The sequence below is a fragment of the Acomys minous genome, assembly GCF_964271855.1.
Source record: "Acomys minous genome assembly, chromosome: 5".
In the NCBI taxonomy this organism is placed as follows: Eukaryota; Metazoa; Chordata; class Mammalia; order Rodentia; family Muridae; genus Acomys; species Acomys minous.
The window spans coordinates 85404726-85423932 of NC_140494.1; the positions used below are offsets into that span (position 1 = coordinate 85404726).

The 19207-nt window shown below is 42.8% G+C and overlaps 1 protein-coding gene across 4 annotated transcripts in view; it reads left to right on the forward strand.

Annotated features, from left to right (window-relative positions):
- Window positions 1–19207, forward strand: part of BBS9 (Bardet-Biedl syndrome 9) — a 409368-nt gene that overhangs the window by 334159 nt on the left and 56002 nt on the right. For all 4 annotated transcript variants that reach the window (XM_084782922.1, XM_084782920.1, XM_084782921.1 and 1 more), the window contains one exon: window positions 14879–15101. In XM_084782922.1, coding sequence (XP_084639048.1) covers window positions 14879–15101 — 223 coding nt within the window. The remainder of the gene's footprint in view (window positions 1–14878; window positions 15102–19207) is intronic.

Consider the following 19207-nt stretch of genomic DNA (forward strand, 5'->3'; position numbering starts at 1 on the left):
TTAAAATACATGAGTGTATTCACATGTATGTCATGAAGAGCAGTGTCCTGTAGACGGTTCGAAAGGTTAGTCCCTCTGGGAGACGTTCTGCCTTGCGTGTCCACACACCCTCTATTCTCCAAAGAATGCAGAGAAACATCTTCTGACTCTCTTCCTAGTGTGCTGAGATTAGAAAGTGCATGTACTCGGGTCTGCTGGACATACGACATTTGGGAAACACACACACACACACACACACACACACACACACACACACACACACACGGCCTGGAGAAGAATGATTCCAAAGAGTCATTTGAATACTTGTTGTTATGTTCTGGGTCTTTAACTGGGCTGTAGTATTCACGTTTGAGTTATGATGCTGAGACAGGTTGTTTCTGAAAAGAAAAGTACTTTTTAAAAAGACATGCATATGGCATATGGTTTTGACATGCTGGTTCACAATTCCCCATGCTGTGTCTGTAGACCTCACAAGTGAGTGTTGTGTGATGGGACTCTGCACCATCCAACTGAGATGTGAAAATGAAATATTCAAACCTGAAATAACTTAGAGGAGGGCGAGGCAGGAAAGAAGGCGTCTCTGACCAGAATGTTGAAAATACACCCCATGCTGAAGTTATTATGATACCACAAAAATCTGAATGTAATTTAGGTAGTTTAGTTGAGGGTAGATGGTGAGTACATGTGTGAGGGGGAGAGCTCTGGCCATGTGGACGAAATTTCCAGAAGGCTCTGTCAGCCCAAGGGCAGATGTCCCCACAAGTATTGAGAGGTAGAAAGAAACACTCAGAAGATATTTATGTTTTAAATAGATCTATATAACTGGTATACTGATTTGTTGTTTTGTCGCTTAGGCAGAATGTGTCAGGAAGGCTACTTCTGGTAGAAAATTCTAGAATAGTTTCTTCCTAATGATATCAGCTCCACAAAACAAACACTACCCTGAACCTTTCCATGCTAGTGGAAAGCAGTGCCCTGTGCATGATGCCATCAGAGGTCACTGCTAGTGGAAAGTAGTACCCTTTGCATGATGTCATCAGGGGTCACTCACTGGTAGCAGAAAGCAGTGCCCTTTGCATGATGTCATCAAGGGTCACTGGTAGCAGAAAGCAGTGCTGTTTGCATGAAGTCATCAGGGGTCACTGCTAGTGAAAAGCAGGGCCCTTTGCATGATGTCATCAGCGGTCAATGCTAGCAGAAAGTAGCGCCCTTCGCATGATGTCATCAGAGGTCACTGCTAGTGGAAAACAGTCACAGAAAGCAACACTTTCACATATCATCAGCAGTCAGTGCTAGTCATCAGTGCTTTGTTTGAAACAGCACTGCATTTGTAGCACTGGTATTTCAGATGAGTGCATTTACTTTTTTTGGTTTTTTAAGGTGCTGAAACATATTTGTACCAGTTGTACTTTGTTAAGGCCATTTCCACACTGAGAAAAAAATATTCAAAACCTCGTCTTGTCTCAGAGTGCTTAAGCATAGTTCCACTGGTGGGTTTGATAATTAAAATTACCACTGTTACCTTCCTGTAATGATGGCATACATATAGTCCGAAATAGTGCCTTATCACTCTGTGTCATAGGGCTTCTGTGTGTGTGTGCGTGCTGTGCACCACGCCCAGGCCGTCAGGATAGCTAGCTGGTTCTCTACCACTGAGCTCTACTCCTGCCTCCCAGAATTTTAAATTTCAAAACAAATAGTATTCAGGCTAGGAGTGGACGATACTTGAGAGCATTTGAAATCTTAGGGGGAGCAGCATTGAAATTCTATCCTAAAAAAAAAAAAAAAAAAAAAAAAAAAAAAAAAAGAAAGAAAGAAAGAAAGAAAAGAAAAGAAAAAGAAATTCTATCATATTTATTTTGAAGTTCTATAGAAAAGACTCCGCTTCTGTCAATGTGGGTTGTATTAGAGGTTGTGATATTGAACATCTCTTTCCCATGATGCCTCACAGAAGCCAAAAAAGACGTAAAGGTGCAGTGTGTGTGTGTGTGTGTGTGTGTGTGTGTGTGTGTGTGTGTGTGTGCGCATGCGCAATTTTAGGTCTGGCTCAATGGGATAATCTTTTTATCAAGTCATTTAATCAACCAATAAATTTTTATTGAGAACTTACTAGTTTTTAAGCACCATTTGGCCTACAACAACTTTTCATACAAAACAAACTTAGGTGTCATTCTTGGTGGTTTTAACTCCGTTTTATAAGCAAATATTCCAATCCCGAGCTCTCCAGTACAGTAGCCATTCACCTCATGACACATAAGTAAGCGGATGTGAAATAAATTAACTTCGTTGTCTGTGTTTCACTTGTCAGTAGCTACATGTGCCAAGTGCTTACCATGCTAGACAGTATAGACAGGAAGTTTTGGAATTCCAGGAAGTCAGCTGTACAGCATTGGGGAGAGTCAAGAAGTTGGTTTAACTACAGCACTCATTAGTGAACTAATAAAAGGAGAGCAGGAGACTGATGTGGGATCTCTTCATGGTGCTTGGGTTACCACCCCTTATTTGTGGTATCTTGGGATCTGCCTGGTCATTGTGTCACCGTCAGGCACTTCTAGGAACAAGAGCTTACCTGAAAGATCTGTATATATTTGCCTAAGATGGAGGCAGGAGACTGGCACCGGTGCTGTCGCTCCACTCTTGATATAGTTTGGAAGTATTCTACAGACCCACTCCCTGGAAGCTGGCTTGTTACCCTGTGACACTACTGGGAGATGGCAGGACACTGAGACAGTGGAACCTGGTGAAGGGGGTGTGTCACTGAAGGCAGTCTCTTGAAACAGACACTGGGACCCAGCTGTTTCCTCCAGCTTTCTCTTTCTCACTGTGCTGAGGTGGGACCTGCTCTGCCATGTGTGACCACTATGATGCTATCCTTGTCTTGCCACAGACCCAAAGGCAACAGGGCCAAGTGTCCACGGTTGATACCCCTGAAACCATGAGGCCAAATAAACCTTCCTTATAGGTTACGAATTGCCTCAGGTATTTTATCACAGCAACAGAAAGCAGAATATTGTATCCTTTGTGTGGTCTTGGCCAGCGCTGTAGTCATTATGGCTTCTTTTTCCTTCAGCATCACGTGGCCTTTGAATTCTCTTGATTACAGCCTTTTGGGTAGTTGCTTCATTTTGGATTGGATGTGGGTGAATTCTCTTTGCCCTTCCCGATCACCTTTCAGATCTGCTTCTCGTTAGTCTAGTAAACAGCTCAGATGACTAGAGTTTTCATCCAGCAGATGGCAGGAGAGCCAGGAACAGTGTGATGGAGGTTTGCGAGGGGCTGTGTGAGCCTTCTGAGGCTCATGTGTTCAGTTTGCCCTGGAGGAGCCTCTAATGAAAAAAGCAACAGTGTACAGGTTTGGAGACTTGGCTTCATAGACTCCACATGGCATAGCGTTTGCCTTGATGTTTTCTTTCCTCTGAAATTGCATTAAGCATCTTTGGCAGTGTTTTCTACCAGTTGAAAAGGAAAAGTTTTACTGTATTCTTAAGGACTTAATAGTTACCTTTCCTGGTGGTAAACTTTAAAACTCCCTGAGAAAGTTAAGATGGAAATTCACATCAATGGAAAAGGGAGGCTTGAACCTTCAGCCCTACGTTTTGATTGATTGTTCCTTTTATAAACTGATGCGGAAAGGAAGCTTATTTTTAATGTGTTGAATGTGGCTTGTGTGAGAAAACAGATGTTTGTCATAGGAAGTCCTGTTGTGCAGCGGGGCTTATCAAGGCTCACTTCAGGGTTTAAAGGTGCCTACGTCACAGGTCAGATTTGATGTCAGGACCATTGTGCCTGCTGTCTGGACTGAGTGATGACTGAGATGGCTAATCATTACCGTTATTAATGAGCCTTCCTAAAAGGGAAACGAGAGGAGGAAGTCTGGTGTCACTATTAAGTCTGCCTTTGAGGGCTCAAGTATCATCACAATTATAACTGTCTATGGGAATGTAGTTCAGAAAGTAAATATTTTGGTATTTCCCATGGTCTTAGCCAGTAAGATAAACATGTGGAATTAGTTTCATGTTCACCATGGCCATATACCCTGTGTTGTTGCTACTTAGATGCAACTGCTGTTGTTCAGTTATCTAACATTCTGTGTCACCCACGTCAAATATAACACACACCCCAGAGCTTTTCTTAGGAATTTCTTTCTGGAAGGCTTCTTGCCGTGGACCATTGCTTTGCTAGCTGCCTGCCTGTGCTGGCGTTTGAAGCAGACTTTCTGCGCATTTCTCTACTGGTACTCGCTGTGTCTGGGACCACCGCCATGGTCCCCCCCCCTCACATCTGCATGCGTGCTTCCCTTGGCTCTGTGGCACCTGAGTCAAGCTTGAGCCCCAGTGACAGGCAGTCAGGGCTTCCGGTCACTTGGCCCCACTGTTTCCCGTTCATAAACTCCTCAGCATCTCCCCTTCAATCTGCCAAAGCTGAGCTGAGTCTCACCAAAGCACTCCCGGCAGTGCCCTTCTCTTCATGGAGAGGACACTCGCTGGTTGTCCATCCACCTGCGCTCTGGAGGCAGGGCAGTTGGCAGTTGGCAGTCCCTCCCATCCCTTCTGGCTGTACCCCTCTACCTGTGGTGTGACACAGTGTGCCTTCCGCAGAATCTAACACTGTTGCGTGTGCGTGCCTCTATGTCCAGTAAATTCAAGAACAGATTTTTCCGCAACCTCACGGGGTTAAAGCAGTGAAGTACATAGTTATATCTAATCATCTGGGGGAGGAAACTCCACTGCTTTTCATAATCTCTCAAATAATTACAGATGTTCTTCCACAACTGTCTGTACAATTTTCTAAAAAATTACTTTTTACAAAGAAAACATTCTACCTCCTTTTCTATGTTCTTTACTTTTATAAGTTGCACCAAACATTTTTTATAAGAGCAAAACCTGTTCTTTGATAAATGGCTATTAACATACATATAGACACATCTTTTTTGTTTGCTTTTTGAGACAGGGTTTCTCTGTGTAGCCTTGGCTGTCCTGGAATTCTCTTTGTAGACCAGGCTAGTCTCGAACTCACAGAGATTCGCCTGCCTCTGCCTCCCAAGTACTGGCATTAAAGGCGTGCGCCACCACACTCAGATCATGTCGATTCTTCTAGTAAGTTAGACCACCACATGTGTACAGTCATATGATGTCTTAGTAATGGGGCACATATATGTTAATGGCCCCCTAAAATTATAGACCAAAGTTGACTGAGTTGTATAGGCTTTGGGTCTGGTTAACTTTGCTGCATGACACTTCTATTTAATTTCAAAACTTTTTAAAAATAATACTTAAAAATAAATATCATTAAAAATTTAGAAGTCTAGTCTACTCACATGACAGATACCTGTGTGAAAGTACAGTCTGGGGTCTTCATAGTGACATATCTTATGACAAATTTCTCGGAGTGTATTCAGTTTTGCAACTGTGCATGACTGTATAGTCAAGCATACACTCCCCCCATGTAACCTAACAACAGAGATAAGTACAAGAATTTTTAGTCTTACTAATGATAAATATGCACAAATGAAAGTCGTTGTTGGATACATTTTGTTTACTCTGCCTTAGCCAAACTTGGCAATAAGTATTACAATGACCATGTACTAAAATGAGCATACCAACTAATTTCTGGTACTGTCTTTCCAGAGATTACTCCATAAAGCTAATCTGACATCAGAAATCTAAATTAATGAAGTAAGAAAATTATAGAGGCCATTTGCTTTCATAATATTTATAATCATAATATACTGGAGCAAACTAAATACTAATTGTTGGAAACTATAAACTGCATTGAGTAGAATATGGTGCCATACGGGGTAGGGGGTGCTCACGTGTCTTCTAGAAAAAGAGCTTAATTAGGTCTGTGTCCTTAGGCGAGTTACCAGGCTCCAAGCACTGACTCTGCATCTGTACACTGGTAAGCTAGTGTGGCCTTGAAGGGAGGGGATTTGGTCTGAACAAGTAAACAAATAGTAAGAGGAGACATTGGACACTTGGAGTGTGTGTGGACTTGCAGCTCCTTCTGAAGGTCACGTGGGCTGTGATGAGCTTGCAGTTCAGAGTGAGTCTCTTATTAAAGGCATGCCTAGTTGGGGCTCATATATGAGACAGAAGCTGATGCTTGGGAAAGGAATTTCTGTCTGTTTCAGCGGTGTCCTCTCTTGTGATTCTTTTTCAAACCATGGAATCTGGACTTCATTATGTTTGGCTGTGACCTTACTATAGTTGATCCACTTAAGCACAATAAATGAATAAACAAACATACATGCTAAAGTTTTCTTCCTCAGCAAGATTTTATATATATATATATATATATATATATATATATATATATATATATATATATATATATACTATATATATTATATTTTTAGCAGAAAGTAACCCAAAATTATATTGTTTGTTTAGTTTCAATCAACTAGACCACACACAACCTCGTTTGGCTATTTTCATCATAATTTTAGGATTTTGATGTTTTATTATTTATGTCATTTGGAAGGTAGCAACAATAATAAATCAATAATGATAAAAAACAAATGTTCTAAAAACCCTAAAACGAAAATAACACCCTCTTAGAAAACCAAATTCATTAAGCCATATTTTTAAATCTGTGATCCAGTGAGAGTGTGTGCAGCGGAGTGGTAGGCCACATGCTTAGCATGTGCAACACCCTGGCTCAATCCTTAGCATCACGGGAAAACCCTCACAAAAGAAAATCCAAAGACATTTGTGACACATTTGGAAACTTCACAAGGCTGTGTGGCTTTTCAAGAAGACACTCTATATCCCCCTCAAAATTTCCTGAGAACTAATTGCATGCCAACTGTGGGACCAAGCATGTGACAGGCATCCAGAAACGGGTGAGTCCTCACTACCGTATTTCAACAATAAGATACCACATGCTAAAGTTCTGCCGCATGTTGTTAAGAAAAACAAAAACAAAAGTGCTGCCAGTTAAACTCTGATGGTGCATTTTTTAGCACTTAAAATTTTATGTAGTCATTCAGAGAGCTCTGTGTAGACATTAAAAAAAAACATATTGTATTCCTGAGTCAGAAGAAATATGTAGGCATCCTGCATTGGCTCAGGTATTTCTCTTAAGTCATCTGTGAACTGTAGGCCACTGCTCTGTGCTCTCTGGAGTAGCAGCAGGAAGGTGTCACGGAGGAGGTCACGTGCTGTGTACGACTGTGTTTTGCCACCTTGATGACGTTTCTGAGGAAATCCCTTTTTGCAGTGTTGCTTTCAAACTTCCCTCATTGAATGATATGTTTCTGAAGGAGAAGAAGCCTCTGTCTGAAGTCAGCGGCTCCTTTTTAGAGAAATTGACATTTACTGTTCTGGCAACAGTCCTGTGCAGAACATGAATTAGCCAGATCACAGTGGTTCCAGAGATGGGCTGCTTTGCTGGCTGCAGCGGGTTGCTTGCTTAAGGTAGGAATGTGTGCACCTATGTCGTAGTGACAGACTTTCTATCTGGGCGGATCCTTTTGCCTTATATCTTAGGAAGCGTTTAGCTTAGCTTTGGAAAACAAAAGGAAAATTACTTTCTTAGTCCCTCATTAACACTTGCTTCCAAATTTTGAAGCATAGTACTTCTTTGCTTTTCTGTACATACAGGAATATTTTTGGTAAATTATAAGACACCATTTGAGTCTTAAAGGTTTTTATAAAAAATATTTGTGGTATGTGTGTGTATGGGTATATATGTATGTGTATGTATGTGTGTGTGTGTGAGTGAGTGTATGTATGTATGTATGTATGTATGTGTGTGTGAGTGTATGTATGTGTGTGGGAGTATATGTATATGTGTGTGTGTGTGTGTGTGTGTGTGTTGCACATGTGGAGGTCAGAAGAAAGCTTGTGGAGTCAGTTCTTGCTACCATGTGGCTTCCAGGGGCTGAACTCATCTTCTCAGCCTTGGCAGTAAGTACCCTTACCACCCGAATCATCTTGCCAGCTTATATGATATTTTATATTCCAGTTAATTCATGGAGGCAGCATGGGCACTGCACATAACTGAGCAGAAGCAACGCACTAAGGCAAGCTCAGATGAAGTCTACATGCAGTTTGCCCCCAAACAGAAAGCCAGCAGTTGTTGGAGCCCGGTGACAATAAGCTAAGTCCCTGCTTCATGGGTGTTAAAATATGAAAGTTCTGGGGAGGAGGCTGCCACAGATCAACAATGAAGTACAGCTGAGAATAACAATTAAAGTCTTTTTACCAAGAAGGAGCCAGTGAATGGTCTTGATCTCTCCCATCACAGAACCAGCACCCATGACCAGGAGTACATCTCGTACAAATAGAGGGACTCTTGTTTATGCTCAAAGAGAAAGCTACAACTAAGCTCCAGTGGTAGCATTGGAGGTTTAGGCTCTAGTGTTGTCATGTTGTATCTGGCAGGTCATGTCACTTAGTTATGAAGCCTAAGTTAGATGTCACTGACAAAGCTTGTGAGAACCGTGAGAACATGGGCTGTGTATGACAGTGAATGAAGATCTACAGGTGAAATCATGTTATTGTTCCCATGAATGGGTTTCACCTTTAACATTTGAAGTAAGCAAGCTTGACAGTTTCACAGGGAATGAAGAATCCAATTTCTTGGTTTAACAAGAGTGCTAGTTGCTTTCTCACTCATGGGCCTGAATTCAAGGCCATAAGCATTTCCTTAGTTTTTAGCAGCCTCAGAACCAAGTCTCATATGTCTCAGCCACTGTAAGATTTGTCCACTTTTAAATTTAAAAACCAGAGAGGAATTAAATATGTATCTATATAAGATAGGCCTGATTCACATAATTCAAAGGACTATAAATACATTGTTATTGAACATTCATTTATGCCAGGCAATGACCAGTGATTGTTCACATGATGGTCACAGATGCTGTGAATGCCCCACCCATGTCTCCTCTTCCTCAGTGCTTCCTCCTGATTAATGCCCACAGTTCTTTGCCTGAGAACGTATCCTGGCGGATAGAGCCTATGAGGTGCTGATCCTCTGTGACCAATGGGATTCCGGAGATGAGCAGAAAGTTTGAAGTAGATGCCATCACCTGGAGTTATCTAGTGGGACTGAGCACTGGCTGGTGCTGGTACCTGGTCAACAGCACTCCCTTCAGGGCCTTCTCTCATGTCCCCATCTCTCCTCTCTGGCCTCCATGGCACTTCTTGGGTCAGTTCTCAAAGAAAGTACTTGCGTATTTTCTCAGAGGAAATCTTGCCTCAAAGCTGTTAACTGTAGTGTTCAGGCAAGGAAGCACACCAAGATTCCAGATCCAGAAAATAACAGAGGTAGGACCTCACCCACACTAAGGAGCCTCAAAATGACTAGCCAGGCTCAGCAGAGGAGTGAAGGGCTGGGGGACTTTGCTGAAATAGTATTCTGCATGTTGACTAATTTAAGAAGGATAAATGTAGATTTATACTTTGTGTTTATGCATATGTGATCTGGCCTCTATATTCGAAAGCATTGAATTGTTTAATTAACTTGTAGTTTGCTCAGGGAACACTAAGATGAACTCTATTATTGACTCACCCATAAAACTGATGGGGACCTCCTCCCCTACTATATGATCACAGCCTATCAGGTCTCATCTGGATAGCCTACTTCTCCTTCCTCCGTGTGCTGCTGGGCCTTCTTACCAAGGGGAAGTGATTAAAATCGGGGGTATCAGAGTTCAGGTCAGAGGCAGTCCCCACTCTCCCCACAGCCGTGGAAGATGAGCTGTCCATCTTCTGTCAGAGGTCTTGAGGAGGGGAAATAGGGCAGAAGAGAGAGAGAGAGAGGGTGGGAACAGGAAGATACAAGTGAGGGGATAATATTCAAGTTGTAATCTGATTAAGTTATAATAAATTAAAATTTAAAAAATTTAAAAAAGGGACTAAAAAAAAACCCAAAACAAAACAAAAACAAAACCTGATGGGATGGTTCCTTATCATGATAGGAAGTATGAATCCCTTTCTGTCTTGAATAACTTATTTGAGAATTTTGGTTCTAGAACAAGGGCCAGAGGACAAAACAAATTATCCTAAAGTATAGAAAATGTACCACTCTCTAAGTGTATTTTCTTTTCTTTCTTTTTTATTATACAAAAACCTAGGAAATATAGCTAGGCTCTTCTCTGACTAGCTTATAACTTACAGCAACCCATTATACTAATTTACATTCTGCCATGTGGCTGGTTACCTCTACTTAGGTACCATGCAACCATCCTCTTCACATCTTACTGGCTGAATCTCGTGTACCTGGATGTCTCCCAGAATCCTTTCTCCTACTGGATGTCCCACTTTCTACTTCCTGCCTAAGCTATAGGCCATCAGATTTATTACTGACAGGTGCTACATCCATACAATACCCAAGATACTCCTTCTACAATTCCCCCTTTTACTCCAATAAAGGTTCTCTTTTTCTTTCAATAATAAATTAATTAATGATGATGATGATGATGATTGATGATGAAACAATTATGAAAGCTATTAGATAAGATTTACATTCATAATGTCCAGTCCATATGCATTTGGCAGCTTAGGAGAAATATTGTCTTGATGAGTTCAGATTTCTGTACATAAATCATTTTCTATCAAAACTTGCATTACTAACTGAAAAAACATCTTCTAGATCTAAAAATATTTTCTTAAATCCTAAACAACTTAAGCTTTATTGTAAAACTGTAACTACCTAGTCTTTAATCTCATCATATACTTGAGAAGGAGATACTATTACCTAAGTATGTAGGAAGTGCAGGCAAGTAGCTTCTAATACTAAGAATTGATAGATAGATAGCTACTTGGACAGTCAACCAGATTTCCTCTATAACATTAGAGCATCAGTCTTCAGCCTTCTGACCCAGTATACCTGACAGACATAGGTGTGAAGCAGGAACCATGAAGGACTTGCTTACCCTGTTTTGGCAGAACTTAGCAGTTGAACTCTCCGCATCCAAGTTTGCCCATTTCAGACAGCATTCTGTCTGCCATTGAAGCAACAGCATTTTCTTTGCCCAGTGGCAGCTTACCATATTAGACGCCATCTCCTAGTGGAGGTTCTTCAAAGAGTCATTATAGTTTTAATTTTTTTCTATTACTAGTGATGCAGAGTATTTAAAGATAGGAGCCACATCTGAGTCTCTTTTGTTTTTTTAATTTTACTGTATTTAATGTCATATACCCTTTAGTCATAAATATTATTTTTAAAAATACATACAAATGAATCCCCAGGACTCATGTAAAAAGTACCAAACTGGTAGTGTGCCACCACAATCCAGGTAATCCAGTGGTGAGAAGGGACGTAGAAGGGACCAGAGAATTTCTGGAAACTCTCAGGCCAGCCATCTAGTGTATTCAATGACAAACTATAAGAGACCTTGCCGTACACAGAATGGAAAGTGAAGACTCATGCCCAAAGCTGCTCCCTGACTTTGACACACATGCTGTGGCAATTTTGTACCTGAACACACACACACACACACACACACACACACACACCCCACACATAGAGAAATATATATATATATATATATATATATATATATATATATATATATATATATGAATTTTCCCTGAAGTTTTATTTGGTAAAAAGAAACATTTAAGGTTATACTACTTCATAATCATTACAATTTTGAAATCTGAACTACAGTAACTAACCTTATTTTCATTTGATTGCTGTGAAGAAAATGATATGTTAAATTATACTGTAGAAGGGTCACTTGGGGTACTAGTCTAGCTACCTCTCTGCATTTGAATTTTAGAGAGGATTATCAAAATAGAAGTCTAGTTAGAGCTCTTCCTGCAGCTGGATCTTAGCCACTGGTAACCTTGACAGAGAAAGCAGCATGCAGCCACAGCCTAAAATATTGACGCTTCTGTGTGGTCTTGAATGCCAAACTAGAGGGTAGAGCGGAAAACAGAAGGGAGGGAACCAAGAATTGCTTTATACTTAAACCAGTGGTTTTATGTATTTTGGGACATTCTTTTCCCTTGAGTTTAGTCATGTAGCAAGGCGGTGGTCCACTCCCTCACAGGGCACCTGGTAGAATCAAGGTGGTCCACCTAGTCAGCGTAACGTCCCCAGAGGGACCTGAGGTGTAGCTCAGGCACAGAACTGAGGCATGAAGGTCACCCAGTGGGGAAGAGCCACGGTCTTGAGAAAACCAACAACAACACACCCCAAGCCCGCTACAAAGAAGGCAGAGTTGAGTAAGATGTGCATTCAAACCCATCCCTTCCTCCCTTCCTTTTGCTTTAGACACCTGGGATGTTAGAAGAAAGGTGCGGACGGGCTTGAGAACTAAAGCCAAAGCTAGTTTCACAAAAGGGCATGTTTACTTCTAGAAGTATTTGGTCATAATTCCTCGTGTTAATGTTGCATTTTGCTCTTGAGGTATGTGGCAAGTTATTAGTGTGACTGAAGCATAAGAGCTTGGCATCTGCAGGAAAGCACGCGTGTGCTTCCAGTGATGCTGAGGAGGGCAGTGGACACAGCATCCCAAAGAGGCGTTAGAACAACTCATTTTCCGCCGCCTCACAGTTGTGTTCCTTCTTTCTGAAAAGTTTTTATTTCATATTTTATTAGGTAATTATGACATTTGTTTAATCACGTGTTATCACATTGAGGTTTATACAACAGATTCTCGTCGCCAGCTCTTATCTCATAAGCACACTCTTCTGTTATTGAACTGGAATTTATACAGCAGCTTAAGCCCTCTAAATATTTTATTAACAATCTTTCTAAGTATTGTCACTATGTCTCATTATGTTAAAGCAATATCTGGGCTAAATACCTATACATTGTTTACCACTCTAGTTGGCAGTGGACCCTGTGAGAATGGAGCCTAAAAATGAGGCAGACTGAAGTTGCACGCAGTAGTCAGTCTTATTCAGAGCACTGGACTATTGATACTCTGAACGTTGGGTCTGAGCCTTCCTAATACTTGGACCCTTTACTACAGTTCCTCATGTTGTGGTGACCCTCAGCCATAACATTTTTGTTGTTGCTACATCGCAACTGTAAATTTGCTACTATTATTGAGTTGTAATGTAAACATCTGATATGCAGGCTATTGGATATGCGACACTTCCCCCAAGGTGTCATGATCTACAGGTTGAGAAACACTGTGCGGGTTGGAAGTCACACGAGTAATGTGTACAAGCACAGGTCGAGCCGCACAGTGCCGCCCAAGGCTATGGAATGGCAATAGCCAGCTGTAATAAGTCATGGGAGACAAACTCACTCCCACCAGCTGCACCTGGGAGGGCCACGAAAGCACATTCTAGGACCAGCTTTGTGGTTTTGGTGAAACGGGCATCACAAGGCTTGTTTCCTTAACGTGTTCTCACAAACACCCAGAATCCCCCTCGCAAGACTCCATTCTTGGACCGGGTTCCAACAATGTATGATGCAGTTCTTTACTTTCTCTGCAAGTTGGCAGCAGGAAGAGAAATCATGTAGACGTGCTCCTGTGCTGAGCAAACGCTGTCTCCCTTTGTTTCCTAATAAGCTACTGTAGTCTGTTTATAAATATAGTGGCTTGTTTAGATGAGGGTCTGAATTCAACGCAGAAGCTATTCCATGCTGAAATGACCTCAGAATATGTAGATGGTTAACAATACTCAAGGACTCACACTTACCCTCCGGAGGACCCTGTCCAAGGCTCTGAGGGCAAGTTAGAAATCTGTCCTCTCTGAAAGGCCTAGTAGCAGTGATTTTAAATGTTAGTCTAGTGTAGATTTTTGCTAGTAGTAGAAAGATATCTTTGTAGCATCTAGCATTTTATTATGCTATAGTGATTGGGAGCAGGAAGCTGTTTTAAAGATCTTTAAGGTCCCCTTGAAAAGACTGTCAGGGTCGTTTCTTTCCTAATTTGTCTGGTGGCATCTATCACAGGTAGGCAGAAATGGAATTGAAAGTCTTGGTGTACTGCTTATGGCAGTCAGTGGGAAGCTCTCTGGGGGGTATATCTGGAGTTTGGACCTTGCCTTAAGAACCAACTCTCTGTGCGTAGAAGGCCAAAGATGTCCATGTGGGAGGAGCCTGAGATGCACACTCATTGTGTATCAAGAGTCAGCTCAGCTGACCACAGAGCAGAGCTGACTAGTGACCAGGCTTGCAGGGGGCATTCCTAGGAAACAGAAGGTGCACGTGCCCTACCTTTTATGTCTCTGGACCCTCTGCCATGAAGATCTCAGCGGTCCTTGGGATGCTCAGATGGCTCAGATGGCTCTTTCTGCCATGCACACTTTACTGCTTGAAGCTGCCTGTGGGTGTTCCCTTTAGGGCTAGTTCAGTGTGCTGCTGTCTTCTGTGATGATGCTGGGGTCCCAGCGAATGCACTCATGTTCTTAGAATTGCAGCCTGCACAATATAAGGCAACACCACATTTCCTCCAGTGTCACTGCTCCTAAGGAAAGTGGGACAAATAGCCATTTCTTTGTGCCATTTTTTTTGTCATGTGATATTGAAACAGAACTAGATAGACCTTAGAGCTCCCAAAATCACTCTTGAAACTAGCAGTTAGATTTTGCTCACAGCCTCAGGGCTATGACCCAAGCAACTGAAGCCCCAGGACCTTCTCTCCATGCCAGGTGTCCTGCTGTATCGAGGGGTTCTGTGAGGGCCAGATCCTCGTCAGCAGAATATAAGGCAAAAGAAGGGACATTCCTGGTAGTGTGAGCCACCAGATCATCAAGCGGGCTTGCATCAGGGATGGATCTTATTGGTTATTCTGTCTTTGGTACAGGGCAAAGCATTTCTCACAAAGCAACTCATTCAATCGCCCCAATCCTTGGAGGAAGCCATCAAGAATTAGTAGTTCATCACCTGAAAACCTTGTTAACAATAAAAAAGCCCACTTTGCTTACTGTCATTTGTATACAAATTCCAAATTGGCTTTTGCATGCAGGGCTGGGAAGAAACAGTGGATGCTGCCATTGCCCACCTTTTGAAAACTTGTCTGTCGAAGAGTTCCAAGGAGCAGGCTTTGAACCTCACCAGCCAACTGAACATACCCAAAGATACCAGCCGGCTGAAGAAGCACATCACCTTGCTGTGTGATAGGTTAGCTAAAGGTGGGCGCCTCTGCGTGAGCACGGATGCCGCGGCCCCGCAAGCCATGGTCATGCCAGGTAAGAACCCTGCCACCCTCCCTAAGGACAGGGCTCTTCCCATTATAGAAATGTGCCCGCAGCTGTATTTGGGTTTAAATTTCATATTAAAGTGATGATAGCCAAGACAATTGCTTTCACATATCCTACGGAAACCACGTGGATAAATATTCTCGGGGCATTTGCTTGCTAAACATTCTAGAATGGTGTGTCTTTCCTCCCCCTTGTCTCTGCCTTTAAATATACGATCCATTTTGTTTTCCTTCTAACCAATAAAAAGGGGATTAGAGAATAAAAGTGTTTTTAAGGAAAAGTTTTACCAAATGTGATCTCAAGATACTGCATTTCATGAATGTAAATAACATGATACAGGGAACTAATGGGATCCAGATGAGTGAGATCCTTTCTGCTGTTGGCTTGGACTGTGATCACTGGAGCAAGTGGCAAGAGTCCAAAGGAAAGACCCAGGAGCAGAGAGGTGAGCAGGCATCAGGACCAAGGCACCTGTGGGTCAAGTGGGGAGAGACCCAGGCTGGGCCCATTTGGTCCTTCATTGAGGTCCAGACATCCAAGCTGGCCTTCCCACAGTCTGCGTCTGATTGGCCAGCCACACTGCCACTTAGGCCCCTTGGAAGCTCCTAGTCCTCCTGCTCCATCCTGACCTTTCTACAACAGCCCCTGGAGCATGGCACACTGCAGCTGTGGCATGCTGTCACTATAGCAACTTTGAGAGGTAGCATGGTTCTCTTCTTCTTTCATGTATGGCTTTGTGTCCCCCTCCCCTCCCCATCTCCCTCCCCGGTGCTGATTTTCTTGCTGTTGCCTTCCTTCTCCCTTTAGGCAGAATGCCTAGAAGAGGGAATTCTGATGAAATCTTCAAAAGCTAAACATGGAGGCTGCACAGCATAATCTAATAAGCCCAGGCTCAGAGGCAGGCAGAGTAGGGATGGATCTCGTCTCTATCCCTTTCGACTTAGCTGTCCCTGGGTGTTGCTTTCCAACCCTGTTGACTTCCACTAGAGCAGCGGTTCTCAATCTGTGGGTCATGACCCCACATCAGACATCCTACATATCAGGTGTTTACATTGCGACCCATACCAGTAGCCAAGTTAGTTGTGAAGTAGCAATGAGATGGTTTTGTGGTTGGAGCCACCACACCATGGGGGACTGTGTTAGAGGGTCACAGCGTGGGAAAGGTTGAGAACGATGACACTTGCCTTGTGGCCAGGGCTTTCTGTGTTTATAAAGCACTCGATACTGTGCTTGGAACAGAAGCTCCAGTTAGCCCTGCCGTTGCAGCACTGTTGGTCTCAATCCAGCAGCGAGTAAGTGGCCGGCTGACGTTCCCAGGAAGCTGCCTTTGATTATTTGAAAAAAAAATTTTGTTTACCATAACTACATATAGAGCCCAACTTTTACTTCTAAAGAATAGTTCTCAGCTGGCCTGTTAGGGGTGGGGGCTGTCTCGGTGTCTTGTCCTTGTCCTTGTCACACATTCCTGCTATTCCTTTTGACTGTCAGCAGTCTGTCCTCTGCCTTCAGAGGAGTGTCTTCCTAAGAAATGAACAGGAAAGCTCAATGATGTGTGACCTGAAAGCTCTCTATTCTGATTGGCACAGAAGTGAGGGTTCTGCAAGGCGTGTGGGAGGGGATGGGCTCAGTAGGCCTGGTCTGTGGGTATGATGACTGGTGCTGAGTGCCAGCTTGGCAGGCTCTCCAGTCAGCTGGGCTGGACCACTCCCTCTGCTGGACTACACATTAGTATTCATCCCAGTGTCCCTGGCCATGGATGCAGTGTGACCAGCTGACTTCACCCTTGAACACGGAGCCACAATAGCCACTTCCTTCATAATGTTCCTGTCATTGGGACAGTCTCATCACATCCACAGGACAGTGGCCTCCTGTCAGCTGAGGCTGTGGTTGCCCAGGCCTTCTTCCTATGGGCCCTAGTCTGAGCCTGGTTGGGAGCAGAAAGGAGAGTCTCCTTTAGTCACACTTGCTGGTTATGGGACTTGAGCCATTTTTCTTCAAGTAACTAAGCAACCGGAAGGTTGTGTGTATACCTAGGCTTTGGAATATTCAAGCTGTCAGTGTAAAAACTGTGTATGTGTGGGTGGCAGACAGAGGAGATGGGGGAAGAATAGACGATTCTCTGTCTTACGCTTCCGTTGCTTCCGTGTCTGCTCCATCTTCCACTCCCTCTCTGCAGTCCCAGTTCTCCTTGACACCTGCATGCTGACTCCAGCTGTGTTCACCAGAGCAATAGATGATAAAGGCTGGGCTGATGGGTAAGAATTCTCACCTCTGCCCAGAATTAGTAAACATGCTAGGTATCCATTGATGCTCCCCATCTGAGGCAACGTTGGCTCTTGTCTTCATTCAGTCCTCAAAATAAAAGTGTTTTTTTTTTAAGTTTTCAAAGTTAGTAATAGATTTTGTAAGGACATTTTCATACCCTTATATGAACAAAGTCCTTATACTTTGTTCTCAGCCACTGTCCCCATACATTGCCCTAAGATGTACTGTAAAGCTAAATATTATTTAGGGTAAGTATAGAAATAGTAAAATGAATGAGACAAAGAGGAAAGGCAAGAGAGGGGCAGTAGAGAGAGCTAAGATAAATTAAATGAAGAGGAAATGAGTGGGGAAGAGCATATGGATGGGGAATAGCAAAAGATTAGACAAAGGAAAAAAGGAAATTATTTTTTATTAGTAAAGAAGTTCAAAGCCCAAACTAGGTAGGCATAATAAAGATAATAAAATATAAAAAAAAAACCAGGATGTTAAAAATAAAAGAAAGCTAAAAATCAGTACCAAATGTAGAGAAGAGGAGGAGAAAATACAGCACAAAAGAGAAAACTAGAAACTAAGAAAAAGAAAAAATATACTGCCTTCACATGAAAAATGAAGTAGATAAATGGATGAAGGGGAATAAGAAATAAAAACAGAACATTATAAACATATATGTGCAGTTGTTTTCAAAGGGAATTACAAGGGCCAAGGGAAGGCAGGATGGAAGGTGCTAGGCAGCTGTGTTCCGGGCCTTTCAGAGTCCACTGACCCCTGACCCCATGCCTCCACATGGCGTATGCTGTTGCTGAGTCTTTGTAAGTGACTGATGTTCCCTATGGTAACTTTCTTTCTTTGGGTACCAGGGGCTCCTGGGGCCAAACTTAACTGCTTATTCCCTGGGCTGGTTAGATTCTTGCATCCTCCTAGGACTTCCTAGATCAGACCTCCTGGGGTGACTGTTTTAGTTGAGGGGTGCCTACTGGGCATGCTGAGAATATGAAAAACGTACAGAGCACAGAGAGGGGAAGAGTCTGCTTTGTGACCTTGGGGTCTGTGATACTAACCACGTAGTAGAGGGGTTCAGCTGTGGGCATCACGTTGGAAGTGCAGAAGGATGGCTCCAGGGTTTGGTCTACTACTGGCTTCCAGCTCAGAGCCACCAAGGTCTGGGTTGTTCCCAGTTGACCGGGTCTGTGCCTAGCCACCAAGGGCAGGCCTTTCTTTGCTTATGGCTTCCCAGTCTGAGCCCAGCCTTCCCCCACCAACAGCTTCTTAGTGCCTGGCCCTTCTGTCTCCACACGTCTCTCTCTAGGACTTCCTTCAGCTCCTTGACTTGTGGGGAGTGCCTGACCTCAGTCCCCTGGGGTAGCTCAAGTGTCTGTGTGTGTGTGTGTGTGTGTGCATGCGTGTATGGTATATGGGTATTTACGTATTTATGCATATGTTTGTGCAGACCAGAAGTCAGCATTGAAATTGAGTTGTCTTTCTCAATAACAGTCCATAATATTTTGACTATCCAGTAATAATGAGCTTACAGGTCAGTTCTGGCTTGACTTCCCCATGTCCTCTGACTCAAATAAGTGGTGTCTTCTGCAATAAGTTCTTGATGTCACATTCCATAGGTAACCAAGAACACTGGCGGCAGTGTTTGGGGGTATATGTGACTTTGCTGGCTAACAGTTCCGAAAGAAAGAATCTGGTCCTAGCACTGGGTCTTTTATTTGTTAGCCTGTGGCAGCTAGTAGGGGCATTGTTATCTTCTTACATAGAAATTATGTCCATCAAATATATATATATATATATATATATATATATATATATGTGATTATTATATA